General features: G+C 40.4%; 1 protein-coding gene across 6 annotated transcripts in view; it reads right to left on the reverse strand.

The window, feature by feature from the left end:
• The window catches only part of DIP2A (disco interacting protein 2 homolog A), a gene marked incomplete at its 3' end in the record, with an annotated part of 122,215 nt that overhangs the window by 54,597 nt on the left and 49,911 nt on the right, over positions 1–17,707 (reverse strand). For all 6 annotated transcript variants that reach the window (XR_013930254.1, XR_013930255.1, XM_080400721.1 and 3 more), the window contains exons 3-4: positions 13,599–13,718; positions 4,392–4,511 (exon numbers count right to left, since the gene is read on the reverse strand). Coding sequence is in view for 4 of the 6 variants with exons in the window: in XM_080400721.1 (XP_080256847.1) it covers positions 4,392–4,511; positions 13,599–13,718 (240 nt within the window). The remainder of the gene's footprint in view (positions 1–4,391; positions 4,512–13,598; positions 13,719–17,707) is intronic.

Genomic DNA, 17,707 nt, shown 5'->3' on the forward strand with positions numbered 1-17,707 from the left:
TCTGAAAAAGATAGGGTGTACGTTACTATCCTCTAGAGTCCCTTCCAGATATGGAAATACTGGGTGATAGTGGGGTGGGTTACATGAGAAATTCTGCAAATTTAATTTTGGAGCTTTTTGTTTGTTTGTTTTTATTGTTTGTTTTTAACATCCTCTGAACACATAACTGTTCAGCTATATAGAATTCCACATAAATTTTGTTGAAGCCACATTAAAAATCTTTTCCTTATCTTTGGCAACAAATTTCAGTTACCAGGTGTCTAATTTTCTGCTTTTCAAGAGTATGTGCATTTCCAATAGCTTCAAAGCAATTGCTTTTAAACAGTCTAAAACCACAAAAATCAGACATCATTTCATAAGAAGCCCATTTAACTCTATGGCATTTTTAAAGTTAAAATCGTGGATCTCTCATTACTTGACCATCCCTCATCAAACATAACAATTTTGGATGAAAATACACAAACAATTGATCTTTGAGAAGATACAGCTGTGGTGCATCACCATTCCTGGGTCTGTGCCTTGTATGATATTTCTGGTCTGCTGCCATGGTTGTAGTTTTTGGCTGCTCCTCCTGGAGAGGAGCCAAACCTGCCCCTTGGTGCTTGCGACCTTCCCTTTCTTTCAGGCAGAAAGCAAAAATAAACAATTCCCAGGAATATTGGATAAGATAGGACAACAGTCAGGTTTGGGGAAAAAAACCCACAACCAAACCACCACATTTGTGATCTATTATCAAGTATGAAATAAAAATACAACACCACGAGGTTTCTCAAATAATACACACTCTGAAGCTACCTCCTTACCCAGATGCAAGTTTAATGAAGCCTCTAAAATTTCTAAGCTTTCAGATGTCTTTCATAAGCGGAGAGGAGAAACAACCTCACTTTAAATGTAAAACATTAACTGTGTATAGGAATGAAGGATCCATAGTAAAAACATTCTAATACCAAAGCCTAACTACAACAGAAAAGTCACAAGGTAACATCAGTAACCAGCTCTGCGGCAGTTGCAGGAGTTAATTAGTGGTTCTGGTGTGCGGTGAGCAGAATGCTATGTACTTGGCCTGCAGCTCTTCCTGGCTGGGAGCTGACCCAAGATAGCCACAGAAACCACCACCCTTTGGACCAAACCTGCATCTGGACTACAGCTCAAGTTCTGATCACGTGAAATCCATATGGGAAGGATGAAAGACTCGACGGGACAAAAACAAAAGTACAATAAAATTTTTGGAAGGATGGCTGATGAAAGCAGTTCCATTACTGCAGGTCAGGAGTTGGGTTTGAATTTAACGTTGCGACCAGAAACTGATGCTTCCTTCCTGGTGACTGATGGTAACTGTTTGTAACAAAATTTCAGTTATCAAGAAAGCCTGGGTTTAGTTGCACTAACTTCTGCCAATACAAGGATTTTAAGACAGTGCTTTAAAGGCTCAAGACAACAAAACTAGATGCTTCACCACTACTCAGGTTCTTTGTAATTTTAAATCTTTCTTGCTGAACTGATTTTGCAAATAAAGGCAGGCCATAAAAAGACAATTATTTTTGTGAATTGATATAGCTGAAGCAAGCCTTCAGAAAATTTTTGAATGGCCTCCCATGATACATGATCTTCTATGATCTCCCATGATACAGAATTCATCCACTGGCCTTACAGTATCTTACAGAGGTAGAAAAGGTATCTCATAATAAGTCACCTTCTCTTAAGAAACAGCACAACAGATCTCAGAGACACTTAACTCTTCTTTCAGAATGTATTAGTTAGCAGGCACCCGTATCCCCCTAAAGCCCAGCATGAGTTTGCTTGTCTTCTCTGCTAACCACTTGGGTAGGCATGTAGAAGATGACACTCTCCAGCAGCACAAACACACAGAGGTAGATCCCATGGCCTCATCCTGCTCCCCTCTCTGGCTGAGCAGGATGGAGACCATACATGCACACACAAGCACAACATGGACCCCTCCAGCAGCTGGGCTTGGACACTCAGGCTACAGGCAACGGTCCCCAGATCCCAGTCTCCCCAGTTGCTGCCAAATGGACATAAAAGCCCAAGGCTGCAGTCCCACCCCATTTGTACAGACTGACTGAGCCACTCCACGCACACAGACTATAGAGTCCCTCACCCAGGAGAGGTGTTAGAAATGGAGTATAACAGGAGGAGAGGACAGAGCGCGGGGTCAGGTGCAGGGCACGGCCAGGCAAGCGTACCAGTTATACATGACCAGCCCTTTTTATCCCCTTACCCCACTGCTTTCCCCACACTTGTTCCTCCCCAAATCACCTAAATCTACCCCTTTCCCCATCTGTGGTTCCTCACCTAAACATTCCACAACAGGTCTCACGCAATCTCAAAATACTTTTGCCCTGCATCCCGTAACGTGTCCCGTACCCCTGCGTGGCACCGCCCTCAGCCCAGAAGGTGCTCTGCTGCTGACTACTCATGAAGGGTTTCCAGCCTGGGCAGGAGGGCTGAGACTCTCCAGGAACAGCCCCGGGAGGGGCCCGAACAGGGTGACCCTTCTCTGGAGCCCTCAACTCCGGTTCCTGGTGCTCCTCCGGGCTTGTGCCGACAGGTCTGGGCCAGGCTGGCGGCTCCTGGGACAGGCCTGGGAGCAGCTGGGCCGGGCAGGATTTGGGCTCCCCCACCTGCCACTCTCTTTGCTCTTGCAAGGGTGTGCCCACCAGCTGTAACCACACAACCTAACATTTTACCTACAGCATCTCCATTTTTTTTTAATAGCTTCTCAACCCCTCAAATACTTTGTTCCTTCAGCGCAGCATGCAGGGCCCTGACCTCAGGCTGAGTTGGCACAGCATTAACCACAGGGACACTGCTGCAAATCTGTCCCGAACATATTCAAAAGAGAATGGTATTTTGGTTCTCTCAGAAAAACACTGCAAGGAGATTCCTTCCAGTTTTAAATGCTAAGAGAGACCAGAAAACCTAGCTGTCCTCTGCTTTCAGCAGAGCTTCTGGCCACCAGCTCTTTTTTGTACATCAAATCTTAGGCAGAACAGTGGCATGTTCTTATTTTGTCATGATATCACCTCATGCCAAGCATATAGCAATTTGTCACACTAGGGGAATGAGAGAAAAGGACAGAGTGATGCTACATGAAATGTACCTCCGACTGTTCTAGCAGTTTATTTTGGAGAGTGAGAAGGAATATTGCTTTGAACAGCTACAGACAGACACCTCAGGGCCTCTCTCCCAAAGCCTCAGTATACAGATAGTCGCTATACATTAACTTTTCTCCAGGATTTCACTTTATGGAATTCACGACAGCTTTCACATACAAAAACAACATGTATGCAAGAAAACTCAGAGTATAACCACCACCTTGCTGCAACAGCTGCCCTCACGGGCTTCTGAGTATATATGAGTATTAGAAGAACAAGCTAACCAAAACATATTTTAACATACCCTATAGAAAAAACATAAGGGTGAAGAAAGTCCATATATAAGACTACAGAAGCAGGTCATTATTTATTAACTAATGAAATAACCAGAGAATCCACAAAAGCAATGTACAAAAGCGTGACTAACAAAGAAAAGTGGCATTTCCTTCAAATGGGAAGAACAGAAAGAAGAAATACAGCCCAGGAAGCAAGAGAGCAGCACATCAGACCTGGTTTTTCACAGAAGCGGGATAAGAAATAGAATTGATGGAGAAGGGCACTAGAGGTCAGTGTGCTTCTACTCCCGGGCCACGTCAGAGGAGACAAGAGCACATCATTCAAAACTTGAGCTTAGGGAAATTCCTCTCCTTTGTATACAAGATACTGGCCTCAAAACACTTAGCTTGCTAGCACAAGATGTTATCTAGAGAAAGATTTTCTTAACCTCTAAAGAATTCATTGTGACACAACAGGAAGGTTACTTTATTTCCCCCCCCCAAAAAAAATCGAAATAAATTTTCTGACCTAAATCTGAACAATTCTAGCATATTATTTTCTGAATGTTTGAAATTGCTTACAGTTGAAACCATCTGACGAGTGCTCTGCAAGCTAATGCAGCAACTTCATGCGCTGGCATTTTCTTCACCTCGTCAAGAATCTTACGCAATGTGAAATAAGGTATTTACAGCTCTGACATGCTTGCCAAGATTATCTCCTCCCAAGTGAGACGTTACATAAACCAACATAATGCATAAAGGGGAACTGCTCACTCTATTATTGCTTTCAAGTGTATCTTTAGCAGCTACAGTATATGAGACACTAAAAATTTTAAAACAAAGAACAAATCTGACCAACACCTGATTATCACGAAATACAGCCATGAATATTGAAGAAGTTTATTGCAATGTACTTACAACTTAGCAGAACAAAGCATAACTTTATATTTTGCTATCGTGTTCACCTGGCAAGATTTACATATGTTAACTCAATAGATACCTGGAGGTGTGTACGTTTCTACCGAAGAGTGCACAAGAACCGACCGTCTTTTTGAAGGCATGGGCATTTTTCTCTCTTTGTATTTTGCAAGCGCTGCTTGTACTGCTTCAGTGTGGACATCTACATAGAAAAAAACAAACAAACAAACAAAAAGGGTTAAGAGATTAAATTTAATCATTATTTATTTCTAAAAAACACAGAAAGCAATACTGCCATCTTCTACAGCTCAAATCCAAAGGCTGAATCGCACATGATAGCCCTTACAGCTTTAGCCCTGTTCAGCCCTGTTTTGCTTAGCTTGCAGGAAGGAGCAGGTTCTCGCCTTCAGAGGAAGCAGCACTTCGGGAAAGAGCAGAAAGGTCCAAAGCTGAACTACAGTAACATGGTTTCAATTCTGAAGCTGTGGCAACTCCAGTAATTGTTTCTCTCTCCTTCAAGGGTGTTTAGTAGGGCTGAATAAACACGCGTGCCTCCCACTCAAACTCATCTCAGAAGCAATGGTTTGAAAAGTTAAGGGAGGATATAAGCAGGCTCAAGTTGACATATTTTCCTCATGAAATCAGCTTGAAAAGGCTTTGTGAGTATAATTTAGGAAGAACACCCTGAAAATCAATACTGAAGTTACATACAGAATACTTAGTACGTTTGTTCTGAGCTATGATTTATTTTCATTTGGGGGGGAGGGGGGAAGGAATTTCAACACAGATACCAAAAAACTGGAACAGCATTGGACTCTTCATCCTCAAAATCCACAATGGGAAAATTAGTGAAAAGCATATACTTGAAGCTCTCACGAAAGAATGCAAGTAATAAAAGCCAGAAAGAAGAGGCTAAATGGATATGAAGAATTAGGGAAGAAACACAAAGTGTTTTCACTTTCCTGAAAGCAAAAATTACCCTAATATACTCATGGGGTACATTTTAACTTTTCTTATTTTTAAGCCAAAACTGAGATTAAAGAGGAACTTAGTGTTCAATGAAGACCACACTGCAGATAAAATTTAATGTATTCAAGTAATTGTAAATTGCCTTCAGCAGATTTTTCTCTTTGACATATGTATTTCAATGGTGTCAAAAGCTAAAACTTAGGCAAAAAAAAACCATCATGAGAAGAGAACAGATGTCAAGGAGAAATAAGGCAGACCAAAAATATACTTTAACTTGCTGCCTAAGATTCAGACTCATGAAAACCAACTCCAACATCTATGTACTTACAGGTTATCTACAAAGGGCCCAAAAGCAAGTACTGCAGTTACGCATTCATCTTGCCACATCTCTTTTACATGGAAGCTGCTGTATGAGAATTACCAAATGAAACTGTTCAATTTGAAACAAGATTTATTCTTTCATTAAGTATCCATCTAAGAAGAATCAGGAGAATACTATATACAAGTACATTAGCAACAGAAGGAGGGCCAAGGGTAACCTGCATCCTTTATGGGATGCAGGGGGGAACACTGTCACAAAGGGTGAGGAACAGGCTGAGGTACTTAACGCTTTCTTTGCCTCAGCCTTTAACAGCCAGACCAGCTTCCTCAGGGTGCTCAGCCCCCTGAGCTGGAAGACAGGGATGAGGAGCAGGATGAAGCCCCCACAGCCCAGGAGGAAATGGCCAGTGTCCGGAGCTGGGCTGGGGGCTGGGGCACAAGGCTGATGGGGGGGACTTGGGGGGGTTCAGCTTGGAGAGGGGGTGGCTCAGGGGGGCCCTGATCGCTCCCTGCAGCTGCCTGACAGGGGCTGTGGGCAGGGGGGTCGGTCCCTTCTCCCAGGGAACGAGCGACAGGACAAGGGGAAACGGCCTCGAGTTGCACCAGGGGAGGTTTAGGCTGGGTGTGAGGGAACATTTCTCCACCAAAAGGGCGGTGAAGCCCTGGGACAGGCTGCCCAGGGAGGCAGTGGGGTCACCATCCCTGGAAGGGTTTTAAAAAGTCTGGCTGTGGTGCTTGGGGACAGGGTTCAGTGGTGGGCTTGGCAGTGCTGGGTTAACGGTTGGACCTGATGATCTCAAAGGTCTTTTCCAACCTACATGATCCTACGATTCTGTGATTCTAAGGCTACAAATACCTAACAGTTTTATAGAATTGTAGGTATGAAACTCAATGACATACGTAGACTTACACAACTTGCGTACAAAAGAAGTAATTTCTCTGCCCCGTATTAACCTTGATGACAACTACAGGTAAAGCTCCATATTTTACGGTACCTTTTTTACTAAAAAAAGTACCATTTCTGGCACTAGCCCTGAACCTGCTTTGACCATGCTCAGCAGGAGGTTCTTCCTGATTGTAAAATTTTTAGCTATTTTTAGAAAATTTTTGACAAAGCAGGAGATAGCTCAGGGGAAAGCTAATCAGTATATACTTTAACAAAAACCAAAAGAGATTTTTGAGTATCCCAGTGAATGGAAGGCTATGAAGCAGCAAAGCACAGCACATCGGTGTGAACCTCTATGAAGTCTAGGCACAAAACTCTTTCTAAAGGCAGCTCTGTCCCAATGCACTGGATAAACCTGACACTTGGGGGACTACTACTCAATTCTCCATTTCAAAACCAGATTACAAATGTTGCCCATAAGCTCAGAAGCATGACCTCGCCAGGGAGGCTTCGTGCAATACATTTCAAACCAACTCTAACAACTGGCAGATGACTTTCTTTCAGAACTTCTGTTAAGTAAATCAAACAAAAATCACCATAGCTTAATCTGACCTCTTTTCCTATGTTAGATAAAAACTGTTCCATTTCCACATGTAAGTTGCTCCCTCTGCTCCAAAGCATATTCACACCATGTACTTCAGGCATCTAACTTTTGGTCCCTGACCTACACAGCACCATTTACTGCAATACAAGAGGTCAAAGAGACGCCATGGAAGAAGCAAGTTAAAACCCCAGTACTGGAAGAGCACAGCGCCTTTAAGAGAAATGCCAGAAATAAACAATCCACATTTAAACAAAAATCAGGAAGCTGCTTTTCTTAGTCACAGGTCCAAAGGAGAAACAAACTGTTTCCTTCAGCCTGGCCAAATCAAAATAAGCCCTGTGTGTAGGGTCCCAGACATCACCTAGTTCTTTGCAGTAAGAATGTCACTTTTCAAGTCTGCAGCAACCCCCAGATAATCTGTTCAGCGCTATATTTAAAAAAAAAAATATGCAAATATATATGCAAATATACCATGCCAACTATGTGTTCTTACAAGACTCGGGAGTAGATGCTTGTCTCAAATAAGAAATTTTTATGCAACTAACCTGTGAAGTTCAAGGACAACGCTGTTAGGAAGGGGGAGTGTTTGGGATTTTTTTTAAATCATTTCTTAAACCTCTATCTTTTAAGACAAGATTTTTTATTTTTTTTTATACTGGGTAACATGTTAGATTGCTGCTGCTGTCCTTCACACCAAGGAGCTGTTAACAGATGTTTTATGAATTAAAATCTCACCACCCTCTCCCTATGTCTCCCTGCCTCCCTCCCCCACATCTGGGTTATTGCTTTTTTGTCAAGTCTTCATTTTTCCTGATCTTTAGTTTTAGATTTTTTCCCCTCACCTTGTAAATGTCCACCACTGAAGTTTATTCTCCTGGTTACAGAAGCAAACCTCCTAATTCCACAGAACTCCAGAAAGTTTAAGCAGAACTCAACAACATACTTCTTGTTTTGCTGTGTTACTTAGATGTCCCAGGGACATTACTGCTGTCCATAGACTTGAGAATATCACTTAAATTCAAGGTTATTTTTGCAGCCTTAAAAGTTAGGGGCAAAACACCAATTCAGCAGGACACATTCCCACAGCAGAACCTTCAGTCAGAACCAAGCTGCATGTTTTAAGAAGGATAGTAACTATTAGATGCATCCACTTCAAGCAAGCACATATCTCTATGTAATTCAGAAGACATTTTTGTTACATTAACATCTGGTAGGAAGAAGGGGAACATAAATGTTTTTTCTCCAGAAGAGAAATGTAACACAGATTTGTAGTCTGCATATAAATTCATTAAGTCATTAAATAACACTGCAGATAAAATATGAAAGCATTCTTAGCTAGTTTTTGTGAATTCCCATTTAGGGGATGGAAAGGACTAGCTTGAAGCAAGGGTGTGTTGAAGCACTTTAACAAAGTAGAGCAGGACAGGTCATAACATCACACAGATAGGTGGTCGCAAGCATGGGAACTACTTTTTAATTCCATTTCCAGAGGGCAAAATCAGCACCACCTCCTTTAGCCCTCCCAACTCTCACCCCAAAACATGGCAAATACGACATTAGATAATAAAAATGCAAGCAAAAGACAGTAAGGATGATTTTTTATTCTGTTTCATGTTTTGTTTTTATAGTGCTGATTTAACTCATCAGTTTCTTCTGTACTCATTAAGAACTATTTCCAGCTTGAAATTCTTCTTTTAATATCTTGTCCTTGGATAACAACTGAGTAGGACCATCCTCTGTCAGCTAAACAAAGTACCTAATCAGCTTCACTTCCCTGGAATGCTTTGTTCCTGTTCCATGTTTCCTTTAAGAGCTTTTCTACACTACGTACACGATGAAACAGACTTCACCAAAAAAAAGTGAAAGGGATGAAATAATTTTGAAGCAGCAGAACATTTAGGGTACAAGAATTCATGAATACTACAAACTGAGGTTTAACTGGATATTGGAATTGCAAAAAGAAGCTTCTACCATTGTCTATTACTAAATTCTTAAACATGAAACTTATTTAACATGTAAGAACTGGGGACTTCAGTATTCTTCAGTGGATTAAATAGTCATTAAAATCAGATCAAATGTGATCTGTAATACAGCATATTTCTGAGAAGAGGGAAAACAAATGTTCAACAGTGAACACTGGAAGAGATGAACAAGCCCAGCATCTTATTAACATGAAGATTATGCATACCAAAGAGAGCAAGAAATACATATACTGCCATTCAAAAGCAGAAGTCTTGAAAAAATAGTTCTAGGTTTCCATGCTTCATTAAGCTGCAACCAACCATCAACAATTTATTATTGATTCAAAACATTTTTTTTTCCTTCCTCTTCTGTAGTAAACCACATAATCTTCTCTTCCATTTTATGTACCTATTCTCATTTTCTTTCCTTCTACGTGTCCTTAAAAAAAGGATGGGGGAGGAAAACTAAGACACAGTTTGTGGACTATAAATCACCTAAGCTCTTATGCTCCAAACCCTCCAGCTATTAGAAAGGCCTTTTTCCTTCCTGTTTGCAGCCTCTACTTGTTCATCAGCCTCTGATTCTAGTTCCTGCCTTAGGCACAAGAGGAAGAATTTCTACAGTTGTTTGAAGAAAAAATGGCATTCATAGGGCGACCAGTTTCCCTGCTGCTCACAGATCTCCAAATTCCAGCAACTAAAGCAACCAGCACTGGCTGCCTCTACAAAGGGTTGCTGCAAACCTAGTGTCCCATATGACTGCATCCCTGTGAGAATGATTGCCAGGGGAAAAGTAAAAATATTTTTTTCAAAAGCTAGTATAACTACAGGAAGGCTGGCAGAGCACAGAGGATTAGTGTGAGATCAAGCTCTGTTCACATGAAATGATAGAGCTGCTGTATGTAGCATGCTGCTATATGTACAGGTATCACCCCTGCGCACTGCACAGACTTGTTCCTCACCTGGAGCAGCTCCCCAAATGCATCTCTGTATCCTGTTCCAGGGAAGCTGGGAGAGCAGGCTGTATATTACAGCTGTATGTCCAACAGGCTGAAGAACAGTAACCAGAAAAAAAGTGCGAGAATGGAAAGAGAAAACATAGCTGCTGGGAAAACTTCTTCAGATGCCCTAAAGGCTTACCAGCTAACTCATTTGCGTTCTTATCCAAAACCAGGCAGCAGTGGGACTCAGCGCAGGAGAAGGCACACTGCCTCTGCCAGTAACCACACACCTCTCCTGACAGAAAAGCCAGCAGCACCAGCAATACACTCATCACCAAGCATCCTCTGAAGTGAGGGTATGAGGATCTTCATGTTTATCACTGACAAATGCTTGCGAAGTCTCTGCATTTCTCACTTCCTCCATCACACTGTCATCGTTCAAAAGAACGAAAACCTAGTTAAAGCCTCTAGTATTATCTCCTGTTCCAGGAACTCTTAGGTAATTTAGTAGCCTACAGTATGTACTGATGGTATTCACTGTTGGAAATTTTTTGGTAATAATTTACTGCTTGAAGACAAAAATATGTGGATGATAATTATAGTTCATTTAAATGGACAACAACTCTGGGAAGCTATAGAAAAAATGTGCTTACAGCTAGCAAATGGCAGATTAATAAAAAGGCAAAATTGTTTCATTTGCTTATTTTAAGTAATTTATGTTGATGGTTCTAAAATAACTATAATTGCTCCAGAAAGAGATCCTGTTCTATTAAAAGTTATATCCCACCCTCATCAGCTACTCTTGAAAAGGACACAGCAAACTGATGAGATGCAAAGATAAGAAGAAATAAAGGCAGCAGTGGAATAAAAAAAGAAGCAGCAACACCCCCTCCACTGCCCTCAAAAGTTTGAAAAATAAATAAGGCATGCAACTGATAGAAGCAAAATACCCAGGATTATAGCCTAAAGCTGTTTGTCCTTCACAACAGGTAAGATGCCAGCTTACAGGGAAATTTTAAAAGGTAACAACATTTCAAGCCAGTGGTGGTGGAATCTTTTCTTTAGGCAGAAAATGCTTTTACAATAGCTAGAATTTCTCAGATAAATTGGGACTGCTCTGTGAAGCAAAACTGTGACACTTTCTAAGCCAAAGTATTGGGAGGAACAAAATGAAGCTACTTTGCAGTAACTGGCATTTTCTGAGATGTCAACATTTCCATTCGTGTCCTACATACACGTAAATCTCACAGCATGAGTGGTTATGAACAACTATGTGAAGCATTTTCATATTCAAATCAACTAGATGATTCAACATCTATTACCATCAGTAGTAGCGCTTTCAAGGAGTAAAAACACATGCAATAGATGTTTTTCTTCCAGGTTATCTCTTCATTGAGATAAAGAATAAATACTGCAATAAATCTGAAGAATTTTTTCTAAGAATCAGAGAGGAAAAAGGGGAAAAAAGTACTGGCTCTTGAAAGCTGTATCTACATTACCTTGCACAGACATAAGTTTAACCTAAATCAAGTCAAGCAAAACCATCACTATTTGGTTTTGATACCACCTGAGCACACTAAACCTTGTCATACATCACTGATGGGAAAAAGCAATCCAATTACATATCTTACAACTAAGAACCTCCCCCCCCACAGAGGTTTAAATTTCAAAATGAAGAACACATTCTAGGGAAGAATATTTAATGAAACACGAGTGAGCAATGCAGTGATGGGAAACTGCATGAGGATGTGGAAGTCCACACGAAGTACTACCTAGTGTTTTGGCACAGTGATAATTACAAGAAGTAACCCCAAGTCCCTGCACATTAGGCTTCATCTGGAATTAACTGTCCACTGGCAGGACTGCCTGAACTCTCAGGGTCATTCAGAAACACTCACCTTGAAATGTAAAAATATTGGCTGAGCTCTAGACTGACAAGATTGGGAGCACTAGTTCAGAATCGCTAAAAGTCAATTTATAGAAATTTAAAATCAACAAGGCCATAGAAACGTTAACTCTAGGAAAAGAGGAAGCCCTGATAATTAGCACTGATAGTTAGACTAACATTTAAAAGCCACATCTATTCATGAGCAAGTATGCTAGCTGAACTTGCTAACACCCACCCACTTCTACGTCTTCCACTGTAAAAGTAATGAGCCCAATGCCAAATTTCCCCCAAACAATACCAATAATATGGCAGGGTTGTTTACTTAATTCTTGTTTCGTTTGTTTGCTTTTTTAAGTATCCTCAGTGCAAACTAAATAGGACATCTGAGCCTCTCAGACAGGGAAACTGTCCATGTACACAGCATATTGCTCTAGACCCTCCTGGCTCTCTCAGATAATGGTTCCCAAGTATTCCCTGTTATAGCTGTGCTCTTTTTGCAGATTTTATTTCTGTTAGTTTAAAAACATCACATGCTATTTTAAAATTAATTAATTCCTATCAGATTCATAGCTGTGCTTGAGTTTATGTGGAATCCACTTGGTCACAAAGTAACATGGAAATCATGGCTGTAATTCAACCACTAAATCTGTTTGGTTTTTTTCCCAGTATATATATTCAGCAGTAGGTTATATTGATACATTTGAAATGCAAAAATGAATTTAAATGACCATACTCTTAAACGCGTAATTTAATGTTGATACTATGCAATCTTCCCTGACATTCTGAATATAGCTGAACACATGCATCTTCCCCAGGAATCCATATATATTCCTCAGAATATTCAAAAAGCCTCATTCATCCTCCAGTTATTCATAAGGAACCCACACAGGCATATCAGCCCCATTTCTGGAGCGAAGTTTTAAATGTCAGCAATGCAAATATGATGCAATAACCACTATGCCCAAGCAGTTGCAAAGCAAGGTGATGCAAGACCAGCAACATATTAAGGATGTGCAGTGCATGTCATCACTTGCACTTCTTATCCCAAGACATATAATTACCCTGGAAAACAAAGAGAAAAAATTCCAGTTAAAAGTCCAAAGGTATTTAGGAGAGAAAAGCTTCCAAACACGTGTGTTTTCTCACTATTGTGACAAGGAATTTCACAGGGAAACAGTGTACTTCAACCACCTGAAAAGTAACAATGGGAACAGGATGTAATGAGGATATTGGTATTTTCACAGAAGTTTCCAAAACAGGTTCGTCACAGTGGTGTCCATTTAAAACTATGTAGAATATCCATTGTGACATTTCCCTTTTTTGTGCACTTGCTTTAAACCAGGAAATATTTGAATGAGAGTTACAGTAAATATGATAATCAATCCTATAACCCCACAGCCCACATGCTGTAGTCCTCTAAATATTTAAATAACTGTTATACAGATCGGAAATCCAATCTTGTTTACTCAGTAAACAAAATTATTAAGCATGGTGTAAAATTCACAATAAGAAAAACATCAAAAGGTAGGCCTATGATTTCTTCCTCTCCTAGCATTTCCAAACAAAATCACTCATTTATAGAAGTACAAAAAGCTACTTGAAAAATAATTCATTAGCTCTTCACTTCTTCCAAATTTTTCTTTAGGTGAGGGCACTACTTTACTGGTACACTTTTCCTCTTGAGACACCCGATGTTTCAGCTACATTTCTTTTCCTTACCAGATCGGAAGCGTTCATCCCTCGAGTTGGTAGAACGGGTTTTCTGCTGTTTAGATACAGCAGCGGTAGCTTGTGAAGAGCCTGGGACTCTGTTCTCTGCTTGCAAGGATGGATCCACACCTGAAATACAGTTTAATTTCAGTATGAATTCAGGTTTGCAAATAAAACATCTGCTTCCCACGTGTTGTGTTCTTTTAGCACCCTTGACACCTACTTAAAAGTTGAACTGGAGCCCTAAGACTACACCTTTAAAAAACTCTCATCCTCCAACTGCGTTTTAAATTGTTTAAACTAAACCCTATCATGACCTGACAAGCATTTCACACAGAAGGAACACTTCTGCTCCTTGCATTGGTTATTAGGTGCTCTGCACGCCACATCCGTGCAGAGGGAGGAGAGGGAACCAGTCCTCTCCCCGCGCACTGTCAGCGATCGAGAGAAACACTGCAGAGATGGGTACAATCACACACTGGACTTGGAGAGCCTGAAGAGACAAGATGATACTGTTCCAACTTTCAAATAAAAATTGAACTATTCTCTCAAATTTCTTTTGAGTCTAAACACAAGGCAGCTAATTTGAATTTAATTTAGGAAAGATATAACTGTTTAACCTATTCCCATTTAATAAAGCAATACTCAGAAGATGCACATTTTACAAAAGACTTGAACCAGGAACCTTCACTTGCTGTTTTATTTTCTCATCTTCTATATATCTACACTTGAAGTACAAAACCAAGAGCTGAAACCTCTGCAGGTGCTCTCTGAGGATACATGTCACACAGCCATGAGAAGCCGGAGGAAAATAAGGAACAAAGAAGCACTCTCTTCAGTTTAAACTGTTTTAAGACCAGTGAATGATCACCTTCAGAAGTACACAGCCACTACACACCAAGTACAACAGATGTAAAATTACAATGCAGTTGGAAGTGGGGTTTTCTTGTACAAATCTATCATAAATTTATGATCTTGTGTGGCTATCTGACTTAAATGTTGTATTTAACAGCAAACTCCTCTTAGCCATTTAAGATTTGTTTCACCAAGTTTACTGTGTTTCTAGTCCTTGTACCATACAGGGTTGAATTTTTCTTTCATTATACTTTTTCCTTCTCTTGAAGAGCTTCTGCTCTCCTACCTGGCCTCAAGTCTTGCTGGAACTAGAAACAGCATTTTCAGAACCCAAATTCTGAATGCCTATTTACAGAAAGCAGCTTTCACTGAACTGAAGATGTGACTCAAGAGGAATCTGTGCCAGTTCCTTTGCAAGTAAGGCTCTGACTTTAACAAGAAAGGATTCCTCTTCCTCTCATGGGGTTTCTGTTCCCTCCCCTTCTCCCCAAGTGCACACCAAGAAAGAAACTGGTAATGAATTATTAATAAATCTAGCGATTTTAAGAGACTTTTATTAAGACCCTTCAGTAAGATGTCTTCTTACTTGTGAAGACTTAAAGTCTTCACATTTGAATTGTAAGTTTTCAAATAGCAATTGGATTAAATATACCAGTTCTACATCACCTGACCAAAATGAACTTTCTAATACTCTCTTTAAATATAATAACCTCAGGAAAAGCATTTTATCATCTTCCTGACTGGATCAGTTGTTATACATCAGCTTGCTTAGGCGTCTGCTAAGACCACAAAGTTAATGCACTCCATAATTGCATTCCCACCCCCATTTGCAGCTCAGAGTTAACACATTTTGATGTAGAGAAGGCAACTTTGAGTTAGCCATGGGTTTCGGGAAGGCATGGGCCTAAATAACAGAAAAAGAAGGAACATTCAATAAATCACACAGATCTAAGTTTTCAGAAATTCATTCGACTCCAGAGACATGCTCCTGTCTTTTACAATTTGCTACACAGAAAAAACAAACACATTCTCACCTAATGGAGTTTTCCTATTCTCTAAAAGTAAAGCTTTTTAAGCAGACAACAGGCTAAGTAAGATCAAATGCATTTCCCAGTAGGGGAAATTAGACAAGCCAGAAAAGAAACTGAAGTGTGCTCATCAAAGAGCAGTTGAGGACAGATGTCACTGGCGTTCAAGTATCACGTGCTTATCCAATATAAAGAGGTAACATTCCCTGAAACACTTCAGCACAATTCTGTTTCTAAAAGAAAAGCAAATTTAGTCTACCAACTGGATTGGTTCAACATATCAGATACTTGAAGAGCAGTGAAAACACTCGAGAATTTTATTTTATCTTTCATGTGAACAAAAGTTTTTACATAACCACAAGTCAAGAGTCCAGAGAGATTTGTTGACCTGGGAACAGTAAACAACTTCATATTTCATTAAAATGACTGAGGTAAGTCATCTCAAAGCCCAAGTCAAGAAGAAAGCACATGCAAATGGATAATGCGATAACTAAGCTGGGGAAAAAAAGAGAACAGGACAAACAGCTCAGCTGGGAGTCTCCTTAAAATAGACTGTTTATGAAATTTTCAAACAGCACACCCGCATTAGGGAGGTCAATGTGCCAAACAGCAGGTCAGTTTTGTGTGAACTTGTCACAAGGGACTTTGGATGAAGAAGGTAACAAAAGAACATGAGATTTGTGTCCGTGTATGTGCACATGCCATTCTTTTTCCAGCAAAAGAGGGTTGTTGTAAGTGAAAGAAGAGATTAATGCTCTACTCTTAATTCCTTACTCTTATCTTCTCCAGTCCCACAGTTCAGCACCCAGCTTTCCAAACCTGCCCCTCTCCGTGGGCACAGTACAGCCCACAAATCCCCACTGCGAACTCGTGCAGCTGGTATGTAAGCAAGTAACTACAGAGCCTTGGAATCAGGACATGTAAGACCACAACCAAGCCCCTTTCCCACTCTGTGATCCCACGTGCCCAGCAAAGCTGTCAGCATAATCCATGATGAATGACACTACTGTGTCTGGCACAAGGGTTTAGTCCTTGAACATATGGGGAAAATAAGATGGAAAACGAGCTAACTGGTATAATCAGCAAATGACAAGCTGCACGTGGGACGCTCCCAAGCCATGTGCAACTTAAGCACTGCTATTTGGCCACAACAGCACTGGGGGCAGGAGGAGTGGGGAAGAGAAGGGACCACAAATAAGCAAGAGGGTACACGAAAGCTTACTAACTTCAAAAACAGAACCTTCTCGTCCTCCAACAGTTACAGAACAGATTTTTGTGGATCACACGTAGGGCAGGTGTATTTTGATGGAATAATAGATCAGTGAACCTCAGAAGTTCCCTTTAAATTAGGGTGCATTACAAAACCAGCAGCACTGTTGGAAACCACAATTGTGTTTCTTCAGGTTGTGTCCCTTTTTATTTTCTCAAAGAAGGTGGTTTCACACCATAGTGCAAAAAATACCAAGGATAAATCTGAAAAACATCACTTTTTGGTAAACTGCATCTAACTCTTAGGCTACACAATTACATGCCAGAAAAAAATCCTGTTCCACAAGCTTGGTGAAGTTAATTTATTCTGGTACTATGCAAATCATTACCTTTGCCTTCAGCAAAAACAGCTGGGTAATTAGGCTAACTCCCCCCATTCACACTGCAGATCTTTATAAAAATAACATTTTAAGAACTATACACTAAAGACATTTGATCCACTATCACTGTATTTTGTCCATTTTTAACTTACCCAAGGCTATCAAGAATGAAAAGTCATCTTAAAGAGTCCACTTGTTCCAATTAACTGAACAATTCACTTCTACAGGATGAAACTGAAGTTAATATTTGAATTATAACTGTATTTTTCCACCCACTAACTCTGGAGAATCACAACTAACACTGACATTTCTATCAGTTTTGATTTATACAAGCAAAAATTGTTTTACTATAAGAGCACGGAACAGTTGACAGAACAACGAAGACTGCCAGCATTTCTGGGGAGGATGCCTAGGTAAACACACCTGGCATCAGATAGGCAAGAGATAAATATTTCAAAAACATACTTAGCAAAAGCACAAACTTTATTGCTAGAGGACTCTCCTGGGAATCCACATGCAGAGCTGTTGCCCTATTGACTCCTTCATCTCATCTGCTTAAGATGTGACGACTTAACAGCAAACTCAACTGCTTTTAAAGACTTTCACCAGTGTCTCAGCAAAGCCTTATTTGTAACAGCTATTAGAC

Source organism: Falco punctatus (genome assembly GCF_963210335.1).
Source record: "Falco punctatus genome assembly, chromosome: 8".
In the NCBI taxonomy this organism is placed as follows: domain Eukaryota; kingdom Metazoa; phylum Chordata; class Aves; order Falconiformes; family Falconidae; genus Falco; species Falco punctatus.